The sequence below is a fragment of the Equus quagga genome, chromosome 12 (assembly GCF_021613505.1).
Source record: "Equus quagga isolate Etosha38 chromosome 12, UCLA_HA_Equagga_1.0, whole genome shotgun sequence".
Taxonomy (NCBI): domain Eukaryota; kingdom Metazoa; phylum Chordata; class Mammalia; order Perissodactyla; family Equidae; genus Equus; species Equus quagga.
Window position 1 is genome coordinate 95,410,083 of NC_060278.1, and position 14,430 is coordinate 95,424,512.

General features: G+C 53.8%; 1 protein-coding gene across 2 annotated transcripts in view; it reads right to left on the minus strand.

Moving 5' to 3' along the window:
• Positions 1-289: 289 nt before the first annotated feature.
• The window catches only part of JPH2 (junctophilin 2), a 65,615-nt gene continuing 51,474 nt past the window's right edge, over positions 290-14,430 (minus strand). The window contains exons 3-6 of one of the 2 annotated variants that reach the window (XR_006891293.1): positions 5,939-6,057; positions 4,205-4,917; positions 3,229-3,414; positions 290-1,998 (exon numbers count right to left, since the gene is read on the minus strand). Coding sequence is in view for 1 of the 2 variants with exons in the window: in XM_046680094.1 (XP_046536050.1) it covers positions 3,334-3,414; positions 4,205-4,917; positions 5,939-6,057 (913 nt within the window). In the remaining variant the exon portion in view is untranslated. The remainder of the gene's footprint in view (positions 1,999-3,228; positions 3,415-4,204; positions 4,918-5,938; positions 6,058-14,430) is intronic. The other variant, XM_046680094.1, reaches the window with a different exon arrangement.

Here is a 14,430-nt window from a genome sequence, read left to right on the forward strand (position 1 = left end):
GGAGACCCGACCTCAAAGGGTAGGCTCTTTCTTCTATCATATGCTGCTCAGGGAAGCTTCTGGAAGTCCGCTTTAGAAACTCAGGGTCTGCCCTAGGAGGTCTGTGGCCTTTGAGCCACCCCTCCAGGACCGACGCCCTTCAGCTGCTCCTCACAAGGTATTATGGGAATTATAAGAGAGAGGGGAGGGGGCCTGGACCAGCATGACCCAGAGGCCCCCAGCCACTGTCGCCCTCCCTCAGCCAGTCCCTCATCCTGGGCCCACAAGCAGACACCACAGCCCAGCCAGAGCCCGTGAGCAGATGCACGTTTATTATTGCACAGACTGCAGCATCCTGAACCCTCGCCCCAAACACCAGCCCCAAAACTAGGCCTGGGAGCTCTGGCAGCGGGAGGCTTAATCCTTAGCACTGGGCCAGGCCGAAAACCTGGAGCCTGTCAGCCTGAGCAGTGCCCCCGGCCATCCCCCCACATTCCCTAGGAGGCCAGAAAAGTCCAAACACAGATGCAGAGCCACGGGCCCTGGTGGGGATGGGAGAATCCGAGAAACGCAGTCCAAGATTCCAGCCACGCCCCGAGTCCCCAGCAGTGCTTGAAACAGCAAGTGTGAAGCTGGAGGAAGGCTGCCAAGAACTGGGGGGAAAGGGAGAGCTGACCCCATCAGAAGCAAACCGCAGGTCGCAGAGCTGCCCCCAGAGGCCAGGTCACCACGCCAAAGGCCCCAGGTCCAGAGAAACCAAGGCAGAAGGGCCACAGTTCTCCATACCTCTGCTTGGATTCTGTCACCACATCCTTCCCCCAACTGAGAGGGGCTGCTCCTTCTGTCCTCCCGGGGGCAGGGTACCATAATCCCTCAGCCTCCAGCCACCCCCAGCAAGCACAAGGGCCCAGTGACCCAGTGTGGTACCAAACATCTGTAATGGGCTACATGCAAACACTCTCTTCTTCCAAACAAGCCAAAGGGCTAATTATTGCACAGACTGCACCCAGTGGGAGCCCAGACTTCCTCCTCCCTCCCCGGGAAAGGCTGTTGACAAGGAGCCTGTTTAGCACCTGCCTGCTAGTCTGCCCCAGGGAGGTCTGCCTGGGCTTCCGAGGGCTTCCACTCCTGCTCCCCTGAGCTGGGGTGTGGACAAACCAGTTCACAGGGCCTCACAGGAGCTCTACCTTGTCAGCCCCGGGGCTCCCCCAGGGTGACCCTGAGCACTCTGAGCACACTGGGAGCCCTAAATGCAACGCCAACCTTGGGCTCAGGCACACTCAAAAACAGGGGCCATCCTAATGGCCCCTTAGCCCGTCTTCCCACTCCCACCCCCCACCACCTGGTCAGTGGCTTCCCAGCTAAAGGTTCCAATTCCTTACATCTCCCCCTCTTCTATTGGTCCAGAAGGGAAGCTAACTGGACCGGTGGGAGGAGATGGGAGCACTGTCTCCTGGGATATTGAAACTGAGCATGTCCATTTCCTCTATTGTCATCCAGAACATCTGTAATCAAGGGACAGGTGTGTGCTGGGTCAAGCCTGCGAAGGAAGGGCCCCTGTGCTGAGAGTGCATCCCTTGCTGGCCCACCACAGGAGTCCTATCACTCCCCCTGCTTGCTTGGGGGCCCCGGCCCTGCAGCCAGAGGCTAAAATAAAGCAAGGGAAGGGCGGAAGAAGGGGGCTGGGATTTATTATTAACATCCTGATTTGGGGACTTCCCCCAAAACACACAAAAGCCTGGGGTGGAGGGGACCTACGGGTGGGGTGAGGGAGCATGGGAGAGGGAGGGACGGGAGCAGGTCAGGGAGCTCCAGAGACCAGGGCTCTTCCCTGGGGGCCTCCCTGTGCATTCGAGTCCTCTGGGTGCCTCCGCCACCCAGTGCGGGCGCCACGGGAGGCCTCCTTGAACGTCTGCGGTGTGGAAGTGAGCTGGACCCAGGGGTTCCAGTCCTCCTTGGCCACCCTGCGTGGCACCACAAAAAGAGGGGTCTTTGCGTCCTCAGCAGGAATTCCTGGCTCTGCAAAGAGACAGCAAGAGTGTCAGGCGAGGGAGCAAGGGAGGGAGGGAGAGCTGAGCCAGGTTCAAGGCAGAGTTCAAGCCTCAGGCTTGATCTTCCCTGGGGTAAGATCCCACCTCCTAGGCCCCCAGGGCAGCCTTGCCCCTTGGCTCTGACTCAGGGTTCAGAGACAGTCCCTGAGGCCTCCCTGGGCCCTCAGGCCGGCTTCATTCTGCTGGGGATGCTGCCTCTGCTTGTCTGCAGTGCCGTCTCCTTTGCCTGGTTCCCTCTTCCCTCCCTTCCTCCTCCCCCACTGCCATCTGGTTCACTCTTCCCATCCTTCAGGTCACTCCATCCTCAGTCCCTGCAGCCATCGTTCCCAGATCCCCTATGAACCAGGGACCCCTCGGGGCTCAGCATTCACCCCCAGGTCGGCACCGACCAGGCTAATATTGTCATTGGCTATTTAGACGGTGGGTGACAGGACAGGGAGCTCTTCTCCTTCTCTGGGACTGAGGAGGACCCTCCAGCCTACACTAAGCTAGGATCCATGAAGGGGGCCTTCGTGGGGGGCGGGGCAAGAGGCAGAAACTCCACTGGCATCATGAAGCAAGGGACTGACAGTGTAAAGGCTGGGCCGGGCAGGAGAAGGACTCCGTCCTGTAGACACTTCACCCTGAGGTCAGTGGGGGCCACTTTCCTTCAGCCCAGCCCACCTCACCTTCTTGTCATGGGGCCTTACCTAGCACCCCTCCCCCCAGCTCCATCATGGGAGAAAACCAAGTGATGGAACCAACTGACTGACAGCAGGGTTACCGGAAGAGAGGAGGGCAGAGAGAAGAGGATTGGCCATCCCAAGTGGACTCCGTCTGGACCTGGAGGGCCGGGGGGAGGGAGTCAAGAACTGCTTTGCTTGATGTCTGACCTGCAAGGCTTTACCAAGTAAGCCGGAGGTGAAGGGTTTACTCCTGTCATGCGCTCCATTTCCTAGGGCAGGACGGAGTGGCTGCTGCACCCCTAGGTCTCAGCAGAGTGGCTGCTCAGTAAATGTTGGTCAAATGAATGAACGAGTGAGCGAATGAGTGGGTGAAGCCCCACTGCTCACCTGACAGAGGACAGGTGCTCTGCAGATGTGAGCTAATGTGGGGTGTGTGTGTGTGCATGCGCATGTGTGTGCGTGTGTGGAGGGCACAATCTATCAAGCTCACACTCTAGGCCCCTGCCTCTGCTGGGGGGTGGGTCTCAACTAACCGCAGGACAGACGCCCAGGAGGCAGCAGGCCCGTCCCATCACCCTGCCGCCCAGAGCTCTGTGTGCTCCCAACGCCTCCTCCCGGCCGCACCTGGTAGCCGAGGGTCAGGTCAGGAGGTGAACGAAGAGGATGGCCAGGCCGATGTTGAGCAGGATCACCATGCAGATGAGGACGGTGTTGGGGACCTGGGAATAGCGCAGAGGGGCCGCCTGAGTCCCCCGGCCTCTGAAACATGCCCCCCACAAGTCACAGCAAGGCTGGACACAGCAGCAGTAACTTATAGAAGGCTCCTCCTGAGAGTACCCCCCCCCACCCCGTTTTGCTCACTGCTGTGTCCAGCAGAGGACAGCAGACCATCAGAGCCAGAGGATTCTGAGAAATAATTTACCAAATGGCTCGGGGCCCAGAGAGGAGCAGGAGCGTGCCCCAAAGTACACATTGGGCTGGGCTGCGCCTGGAACCCAGGAGCTCGGCCTTCCCCACTGCTAATTCCTCTGGAGCCGCATTCGACAGTCCCTCAGAGCCTAACTTCCCTCTCTGTCGCTTCAGTTCCCAGCTCCCAGCCTCCCATAAAAAGCCGGGAGGACAAGGACCCAAGCCCCCTTGGGCCCTTCCTCCACCCCCAGGAAGGCCTCCCTGCTACACCGGGAAGCAGATGCTGCTGGTGCCCAGCCCAGATCTCTCTGACCCGGCAGATGCACCCACCCCCAGCTGCCTAGGGCCCCTAGCGCCCCATTCTCCAAAGAACTGCCCCCTGCTGACTAGACAGCAGGTACAAAGGCCTGCCCCTGCCCGGAAGAGGCGGCGCTGCGGGGTAATTGATGCTCCCAGGTTCTCCGGGATCAGACTACACTTGACTGAGCCCACATCCCTGCTGGGGGTTGCCCCCGGCTCTATCCTGTGCCATCACCCTCTCCCTAGTCCTCTGCACGGAATCCTGCCTCAAGCTCGACCCGTCGAGGGAACCGGCCTCACCTCCTCTATCTCCACCTCGGCCTCCGCCGCGGCCGCCGCCTCCTTCCGAGCCTTCTTCTTGGCCCCGCCCTTGGTCAGCCCCCGGGCCTCAGTCTTGCGGGCCTTGGCCCTGGGCTCGGCTTTGGGGACGATGGGCTTGGGCTCCAGCTTGGCGGGGGAGTCGGGCGCGGCGGCGCTGGCCGGGGACGCGGGGGCGCTGGCCGGGGACGCCGGGGCCGAGTCGGACCCGGCGGCGTCGGGCTCGGGCTCGTCGTCGAAGGGCGGCGGCGCGGGCGGCGCGGTGCGCACGGCGTAGCTGTGGTAGCCGCGGTACAGCGCCACCTCGGGCTCCCGCGACGGCGCGGGCGGCGCCTGCAGCGCCTCGATGGCCATGTGCTCGGCGGCGGGGCGCGCAGGGCTGCGGCGGCCCGCGCCCTCGGACGGCGTGGCGGGCCGGCTGCCCTCGGGGCCGGACTCGCCGTTCCAGGCGCCCGGGCTCAGCAGGCCGTCCTTGGACGATGCTCCGGGCCGGGGTCGCTTGGGCTGCGGGGGCGTCCCGGCCGGCGACGGGGGCCCTCCCTCCGGCCGAGGGGTCTCGCGCTCATGCAGCTGCGGGCTCTCGCGGGGCCGCTCCGGGAGGCCCGCGGCGCCCGGGCTCCGGTCGGGGGGCTCCAGCAGGCTCTCCGAGTTCTCCAGGATCTCCTGGAGCAGCCGGCGCTTCTGATATTCCGGACCTGCCAGGGACAACACGGAGGAGCTGGGTCTGAACCCCCGGGCCGCCCCGGGGGATCCCGGGCAAGCCACTTAACTCGCTGAGCCTCGTGTATTCACTCAGCCAGATCTCACCTACCGTCTCCCGTGTGCCCGGCGCTGGTCTAAGCAATGTCCAGATAGGAACTCATTCAATCATTTTAATAACCCTACGAGGCTGACGCTATTACTTAACTTCCATTTTACACACGAAGAAAAGGAGCTCAGAGAGGTGAAATCACTTGTCCAAATCACCCAGCTGACAAAGGGCAGAGCCAGGACCAGCACCCAGTTTATGCTCTTAACGGTGACACTGATCTCTTTCCATTCCCTTATCTGAAAAATGGGCCTAATCATACTTAGTTCATAAATGCAAATAGAAGGATTAATTGAGTGGGAAAAAATGCATGTAAAATGCCGAGCTCAGGGCCTGGCACATAGTGACAGCTGCTGGTACAACCACCCAAGACAGAGGTAGCCGCCAGTGTCACTCTTCCTGAGACCAGCAGGGGAGCGCTGTGACCAGAAGCGACTTAACCTCCGGGATTTGTGCTCCAAGGCCTTCCATCTAGTCTCCCTTTGATCTCTTTGCTGCAGCCAGAATAAGGCTTAGAAAATACAAATCTAATCATCCACTCACCTTAAAATTCTCAATGCAGAGAACACCTGTCTCCCACCCGGAGAGCTCCCACCACTCAACCCAAGTGCAAAGTCTGCATGAGCGCCGCAGGTACTCCTTACTCTGCAGCCTCATTTCCCAGAGCAAAGAGCCTGGGGTGAGGCTAGTCTGCTGGGGGCCTCCATACCCACTCTGCAGTCTCAGCATGAGTCCCTTTGTGTCATCCCATCCCATGTTCGCACCAGGCCCCACAGTTTCTAGAACTCACAGGCATTCATGAATCTCTTAGGCATCTCAGCTTTCCAGCAAGCAAAGGAAAAAAAAGTGTCCACTCCCCGGGACCTTCCCCACCCTGTCCGGCCCACCCTCTTCTTGGCTGGCCCTACCTGGCTGGTAGAAGTCTGGAGCCAGCTCCCTGGCCAAAGTGCGGGCAATGTTGGACTCTTGGTTGGCAGCCACGGCAGCCTGTTCCGCTGCCTCTGCTTTGGCCTTGGCGTGGCTTGTCCTAAGGAGACAACATGGCGGAGATTCAGGATCCCTCCAGAGAACCAGCCCTCTGCTCCTCCTCCCCAACCTACAAAGAGATACCTTGGACAGACCATCCATTCACTCAGGCTGTCAACGAGTATTTATTGAGCCCTGTGGCCCAGACTGCTGTGCATCCCCCAGACCATTTCCTTTTCTTTCTGGGTACACAGATAGACTACATTTCCCAGCCTCCCTTGCAGTTAGATGTGGTCAGGTGACTGAGTCCTGGCCAATGCATTGTGGGAAGACATTTTGTAGGCCATTTCCAGGCCTGGTCCATAAAAATCTCCCCTGTAATCCTCTATGTCCTCTCTTTTCCCCCACTGCTGATAAAATGCAGAGGAGTCCAACGTCCCTAAACAAGGCATTTAACTTCTTTTGTGTCACAGACCCCTCTGGCATCTGGTGATGCCTAATGGACCCCTTCTCAGAATAATGTTTTGAAATGCATAAATTACATAGGATTACAAAGGGATGCAATTATACTGACACACTGTTACCAAAATATCTAAAGGAACAAATTTGTAATATAATAATGTATGTCCTTCTTTATTAATACATTAAACAAAATACTAGCAGGTCTATTAACTACCACAGTTTTAAAGTATACATTAGCATAAAGGATATTTCAAGGATACTGCAACAATAGTAATGTGACATGAAAATATCTGTGATTTCTATTGGTGACAAAGTCACAGATACTTCTAATACTACTGTGGTTTATTGCCTGCTTCCATAATTAAAGAAAATGCTAAATTTCAGTTAGAGGTTAAGAAAAATAAAGATGTAGTTTTCCCATCTGATGTAGACCGCTGGTACCCTGCCCAGATCCCTTCACTGGGCAAATGCACCCACCCCCAGCTGCTCAGCCGATTGCTAATGGCTCATTGCTGTCCCAGAGAATTGCAATCAAGAAGCCATCTTATTCCAGAGGTCAAAACCCCCTAGCTCCCCCAACCCAGAAAGCCCAACCAATGACTAATGACACTGCCCAGCCCCCTCCTGTCCCAGGAGGAAGCAACTCTGTGGTCTTATCCTGGGTCCAGAGTTCCTGTGGGATCAGGCTGAAGCAAGACTCCACGTAAGACCACACCCTTGCTTGGCTACTTCCCGATCTCATCCCACCTCTCTCACCCCCCTCTCTCCTGAGAGTGGTCCCTCAATAAACACCTGCACAGAATCCCCATCTTCGATCCCGCTTCTAGGGAATCTAATCTATGACAGCATCCAAGTTCATGGACTCCCTGAATTATACCCAGAGAATCCCCTGCGGACCCAGGTTAAGAAACACAGTGGAAGGAACCTGGATCCATAAGTGATTACTGCATGGAGCAAAGTCCCGGGCCCACAGACCCACTGGAATGTGGGACATTTAAGCATTAAATTTAAACACTAAATGTGGAACATTTAAACAAGTCTTCAACGTTTATTCCGTTAAGCACCTGAGATTTGGGGCATGTTTGTTTCAGCTGTTAGTCTAGCCTGACTAATAACACTAATACTAATAACTATTAGTAACTACTAAGTAGTCACAGCCCCTGACTGATGGGCCAGGCACCGCTCTAAAGGAGTTGCAGGGATGAGCTCACGTAATCTCGTGATGCCTTAGGAAGCCAGTGCTCTTACTATTTTCCCTATTTTACAGAACAGGAAACTGAGGCACAGACAGCTTCAATAACTTGCCCAAGCTCTCAGAGTCATTAAGTGCAAGATCTGGGATTCTGAACCCAGGCCAGATGACTCCAGGGCCTGTGTGCTTGAGCGCACTCTGGAGCATGTGCCACTCACGTGGCCAGGAGCTGAGGACAGAGATTCCTGTGGACGAGACAAGCCTGGTGCCTGTCTCACTGTCCAGTGAGGGGGGATGGGGAGTAAATAAACAACAAAGTTATTTAATGAAATGTAATTAAATAAAAAATTCTTCACTGCAGTTGTGAGACGTGTCATGAAGGAAGAGTACAGAATGCACTGAGCATGCAGAACAGGGTGACCTGATGCAGCTCGGCAGTGGAGGGGGCAGTCAGGAGGACTCCCGTGAGGATGTGACATTCAGGCTAAGACGGAGAAACACATAAAGTAGGCCCATAGAGGTGAGGAGGGGACAGCAAGCCAGGTAGAGAGAAGAGCATGTGCAAAGGCCCTGGGGGGAGTAAGAGCTTGTGCCTTTGGGAAACTCAAAGGTCAAATCAGTGCCCACACATGCAGACGAGTTAACTACTGGGAGAGTTGTGCGTGTGTCTGTGTGTGTGTGTGTCTGTATCTCAGTCTCCAGCACAGAATTGAGCCCCTGATCGGGGAGGTAAATTTTATTAAGCTCCTGCCCCGTCCCAGGCCCTTTACCTATGTTATCCCTTTCAATCCTCACAACTGCCTGGGAAGTAGTTTTCACTGTCCGTACTTCACAGGTGGGGAAATTGAGTCTCAGACAGGTATCTTGGTCCAGGATGCAAAATGATGCTTAATAACACAAAATGATGCTTTGCTTACAAAGCATTTACCACATGCCAAGGGCTTTACGGAAATCCTCCTTTAATTCCCCCAATAACTCTACGTGGCAGATGTTATTACTATCATCCCTCTTTATAGAGGAGAAATCCAGGCCACAGAAGGCTCGAAGGAACTCACCCAAACTTATACGGCTGGCATGCGACAGAGTGAGCTTTCAAACCAAGGCTTTCTGGGATCTGGAGTCTGTGCCCTTAACGACGGGCAACACTTCCACTCAGCAACGAGGAGTGCAGTTCCAACCCAGAACAGTCTGATTCCCAAGCCCCCGCCCTCTCCACTCTGCCACACTGCCACAACGTTTACTGGAGGGAAGAATATTTTGCTGAATGAAAGAATGCGTAAGTGAGCGCACACACGCGTACGTGTACGGACCAGGGCGCAGCATCGGCAATAGCTACAAGCACGGCTTTGGCGTCAGCAGCCCTGGATTCCAACTGTGGCTCTGCCGAGGCCGCGGCCAGGGTGAGGCAAGTGAGGCATTCACCTGGGCTCAAAACTTAGGGCGATACCAAAAAACTCAGTAATCAAGATAAATACTATTCTATCGCATTATTTTTAAAAGTCAAAATTAGTGCAAAAACAATCCCTGATGAACAAGCTATGAACAAAATGTGAATAAAGACTGGATCAGACCCTGCATTTGTGTGACTCGCCTCCCTTGCCTCAGCCTAGTCCTGATCCCACTGGGGCTCTAGGACCTTGGTGACTAGCTGTGCCTCTCTGTGCCTCAGTTTCTTAATCAGTACCCCGAAGACAATACTTCTCCCCTCAGGGAGTTGCTGTGAAAACTAAAGAGAGGCAGCATATGACAGTGTTTAGCCCATCATGGGGCTGAGTGGTGGCGGTGGTGGTGGTGGTGGTGGTGGTGATGGCGGTGATAATGGTGGTGGTGGTGAGGGAGGAGGAGGAGAAGGAGGAAGATGCCATTTATGACATCAAAACTGCGAGTCGTACATGCATATCCCCAGGCTCATATATGCCTGTACATGGGTATGTGTGATTCAAAGTCCTGAACTTTCCAGAAACACTTCCCTGGAAACCTGAAACCCCAGGTGGGGGGAGGAGGGAAAGGGCTGGGCAAACCTTCAAACTGAGAAAATGTCCTTTTTTGGTAACGCAAGCTGGATGAGGCTTGTTTCCCAGTGCCCGGGAAGCGGTGTTGCAGGACTCGGAACGGCAGCCTTCACCCAAAGCCCTGGAAGATTCTCGGGGATCAACTGTGAACTCTTCAGGGCAGCCAGAACAGGGCTGAGAGGGGGGAGGCCACACAGCCCAAGGCAGTGAGGGCTGCTGTGCTGGAAGGAAGCTCACTCCTGCCCGCGTCCATCAGCCTGGCTGACCGATCGAATCCCTTATCAGCCCTCCCCTCACCAGTGGCTCTGATTTCAGGAATGGCTCCCCGGCTCCCCAGCCTTCCAGCCAGAATCCCAGTGCTCTCCCACACGCTCCCTCCTCATCCCCGTCCACATCCACAGCCACCAGTCACCTACTGTCCCTTCTACTCCCTCTAAGCTCTAGAATGTGCCCACCTCTCCATCCTTCTTCACTCCTCCTGCAAAGCCCCCACCCCCATCTGCCACCTCCTTGCCTCCAGGCTCACTCCCTACAATGGATCCTGCACGCAGCGCCACCATGAGCTGGCTTACCCCATACATCCAATAGCCTCACCTCTTGCTCAAGATCTTTGCAAGGCTACCTACCGTGCTCAAAATAAAGTCCCAACTACTTAGCACAGCCTTCAAAGCTCTGCAGACCCTCGGCCCGAGGCAGTCCTGATGGGGTCTATCTGGCAGCTCAGAGGGTGAAGGGCCGGCCAAATTGCTGTTGCCCAGAGGCCACGGCTTCCAGTCCAGTGCCACTCGCAGTGTGGCCCATGCCCTCCCAGCCCCCTCATCACCTGGGAGCTTGCTAGAAACGTAGATTTTCGGGCTCCACCCCAGATCTAGTGAAGCAGAATTTCTGGGGGAGAAGCCAGGAATCCATGTTTATAAGCTCTCAAGATGCTTCCACTGCTCTCTGAAGTTTGAGAAGCATGTGCTAGACAGACAGAGAGAAAATCCAGCTCTATTTTCGGCAGTTCCCAGCCTGCTCAACCCCCCAGAGCCTGGAGCAGTTCTCTTTAAGCACCAGGACCCTCCCCGAGTTTGGCTCCTGGAAGGGAAATGCAAGAACCATTTCTTCTCCCACCACCGGTCCTGGGGTCTGGCCTGGTGCCTCTGGGGGAGGGTCTCCTAGGAGGGCTCTGACCCTGCTGGGGGGAAGGCAAGGAGCAGTAACTGGGGCAGGGGGAGGGGCAGGGATCAGTCACTCTTCTTGATTTCATTCGGATTATCTTTCGTCAGCAGGGTTAAAAATAAGGCTGGTGGTTGAGGGACAGAGGGAGGGGGCTAACCCTAACTGAAGCACGTCTGAGAGCTCCCGCCCCGCCCCGGCCCTCAACGCCCAGTTAGAACCTCCACTAGGCACTGATGGCTTCATTGGGCCAGAGAGGGACCCTCGCTGGCCTGGCCCCTGACTCCATGCCTTTGCTCCGGCTGTTCTCCCATCTGGAAGGCTCTTGGCCCTCCGTCCACCCTCCCAGCCTTAAAGGCCAGCTCCAGACCCGCTTCTGTGTATTTAACGCAACTCGACAGAGTGCCTACTGTGTTCTGGGCACTGTGGCTACAAGAGGAAACCAAGCATCAGAAAATCCCCTGTAGAGCCACATTCTATTGTAGGGGTGGGCAAATTACGGTGGGACACCAAATCCGGCCTGCTGCCTGTTTTTGTACCACCTGTGAAGTAATAATGGTTTTTATATACTTAAATGGTTAAAAAAAACCAAAGGAGTAATATTTTCTGACATGTGAAAATTACATGAAATTCAAATGTCAGTGGCCATATAAATAAAGTTTTATTGGAACACAGCCACGCCCACTTGTTTACATATGGTCAGGAGTTAAGTAGTTGCCACAGAGACTGTATGACCTGCAAGGCCAAAAATATTGACGTTCCTGTCCTTTATAGGAAAAGTTTGCCGACCCCTTTCTAATGCACTCACTCAACAACTGTCTCTTCTACTACTCTTATTAATAATATTAATCTGTTATTTGTCGAGCACTTTGTGCCCAGCTCTGTGCTATGGCTTTACACATACGATCTCAGAGAGGGGGAGTCACCTTCTCAAGGTCACACAGCTAGAAAGTGAATCTGCCCAAGCTCTTCCCCATCACACCAAGCTGCTGCCCTGCTGGCACTGACTCTGGGCCAGGTCCTCCACATGCGGGGACCACGGATGGAGAGGAATAGGACCAGCAGCCACCTGGGGAGCTCGCAGCCTAATGCAGGTCTGCCAAGACAATCATGCAACATCTCTGAAAATCAACGGATGAACAGGGGTGCAGAGCAAAGCCCATACGCCTCATGGTGGAGCAGCTGAGGGGGCCAGGCTGGCCAGGCTGCCTCGGTGCAAGTCCTGGCTCTGCTCCTTAGACCCTTGGGCAAGGCTGAGCCCCCGGAGCCCCAGTCTCCTCATCTGTAACATGGGGATAACACCAGCACCAGCCTCGGAGAAACAGTGCAGGGACTGAGAACAGAGGCCAGGACAGACGAAGTGCCAAGAGGGGCTTGGGAAATAAATTAAATAACAAGCACAGTTTTTTGGAGGAAAAAAATCCTGAATGTACTAAATGTCACTAATTTGTTAAATGAAAATGAAAAAATACAACTGTTCAGAACAAGGAGCCCACGGCAGGTTTGCAGGACAGAGGCAGATAATCCAAGTCCCCAGCTCAGCCTCTCTGGAGGCTGCTGAGGTGGCTGACAGGGACAGTGCTGCCAAGGGTCTTCCTGGGGGGCTGCTTCCCATGCCACTGGCCTGCCCTCTCCCAAAATGGCCCCTCGCCCCGGCTCTGGACGGCCATGGCCCTTGCCCCCAGAATAATCATGGTCAGAGGAACCATGAGGAGGAGCCACAGCTGGCCACCCGCCCAGAGGGCTCCCTGGAGAAAGACCCCCTGCCCCCGCCAAGGATGCAGGCAAGGGCCCAGTTAGGGGGCCCTGACTGACAGGGGCAGTCCTCCCCACCCCACCCTCAGGACTCCATTCACTCGGCAAACGAGTGCTAAGCCCCTGCTGGGAAGCCCCTCACATAGAGGGTTAAGGGCCCAAGCTCAAGCCCAAATTGCAGACCATCACATTGTGGGTATCTGACCTTCGCTCTCCGGCCTCAGTTTCCTCAACTGTGAAATGGAGATAATAATACTTACCTCATAAAATTACTAAGAGTCCGAAATGAGATAATACAAAAGTGCTTAGCATAATAAACCAAGCACTTAACAAAAACTAGCTATCATCATTATCGTGGTTTTTGTTATTATTATAACAATACTCCCAGCAATTCCCTTTCAAAACTCTATGGACTGCCTACAAATTGGGATGTAAATATGCATTCTTGTAGAAGGATAGGTCATCCAAACATTGTTTAAGGTTCACCCACGCTATAGCACGTATCAGCACTTCATTCCTTCCTCTCGCCAAATAACGGTCCACTGGGCGGATGAACCCTAGTTTATCTGGTCATCAGTTGATGAACATTTGAGTTGTTTCCACCTTTTGGTTCCTATGAATAATGCTGCTATGGACATTTGTGTACAAGTTTTTGTGTGGATGTGTGTTTTCACTCCTCTTGGGTAGACACCAAGGAGCGGAATTGCTGGATCATATGGTAACTCCATGTTTACCTTCTGAGGAACGGCCAGGCTGGTTCTGAAGTGGCTGCACCATTTCACATTCTATCAGTAACGTATGAGGCTTCCAATTTCTCCACATCATTGCTAACATTTGTTATCATCCATCCTTTTTATTTCAGTCACACTAGTGGTTTGAGAGGTGCCATCTCATGGTAGTTTTGATTTGCATTTCCCTGACGCCTAATGACGTTGAGTATGTTTTTATGTGCTTAATGGCCATTTATGTATCTTCTTAGGAGAAATGTCTATTCAGATCCTCTGCCTATTTTTAACTGTTTTTTTTTTGTTTGGTCTTTATATTATGAGTTGTAAAAGTTCTTTTATATACTAGATACAAGTCCCTTATCAGATATATAATTCGCAAATATTTTTCCCATTCTGTGGATTGTCTTTTCACTTTCTTGATGATGTTCTTTGAAACATAGCAGTTTTTAAATTTAATGAAGTCCAATTTATCTATTTTTCTTTTGTTGCCTATGTTCCTGGTGTCCCATCTAAGACAATGATTTACTCCTATATTTTCTTCTAAGAGTTTTATAGTTTTAGCTTTTACATATAGGTCTATGAGCACTGCTTCCAATAAGAAAAAATGAGAAATAACCTAAGGGTTCATACCACCCTATGAGGTGGGCACCACAACCATGTTACAGATGAGGAAACTGAGACACCGAGAGCTTAAGTCACTTGCCGTTATCATCAGAATGACCACTGAGCCAGACATGGCTCCCACTCTGGAAGGATATAGAGTCTGGTAGGACAGATAAGACAAGGTGAAAAAGTCTTGAGAGCAGAACAAATAGAAGGCTAGAGGAGCAAGCCGATCTGGTGGGTTACAAGCTCATAATTCGTGTTTTGTTATTTTTATGCTATACATTATAAATATAAACGTATAAAATATATAGTATAAAATAATATGGCTTCTGGGGCCAGCCCTGTGGCCAAGTGGTTAAGTTCACGGGCTCTACTTTGGTGGCCCAGGGTTTTGCCAGTTCAGATCCTGGGCGTGGACCTAGCACCACTCATCAGGCCATGCTGAGGCGGGGTCCCACATAGCACAACCAGAGGCACTCACAACTAGAATATACAACTATGTACTGGGGGGCTTTGGGGAG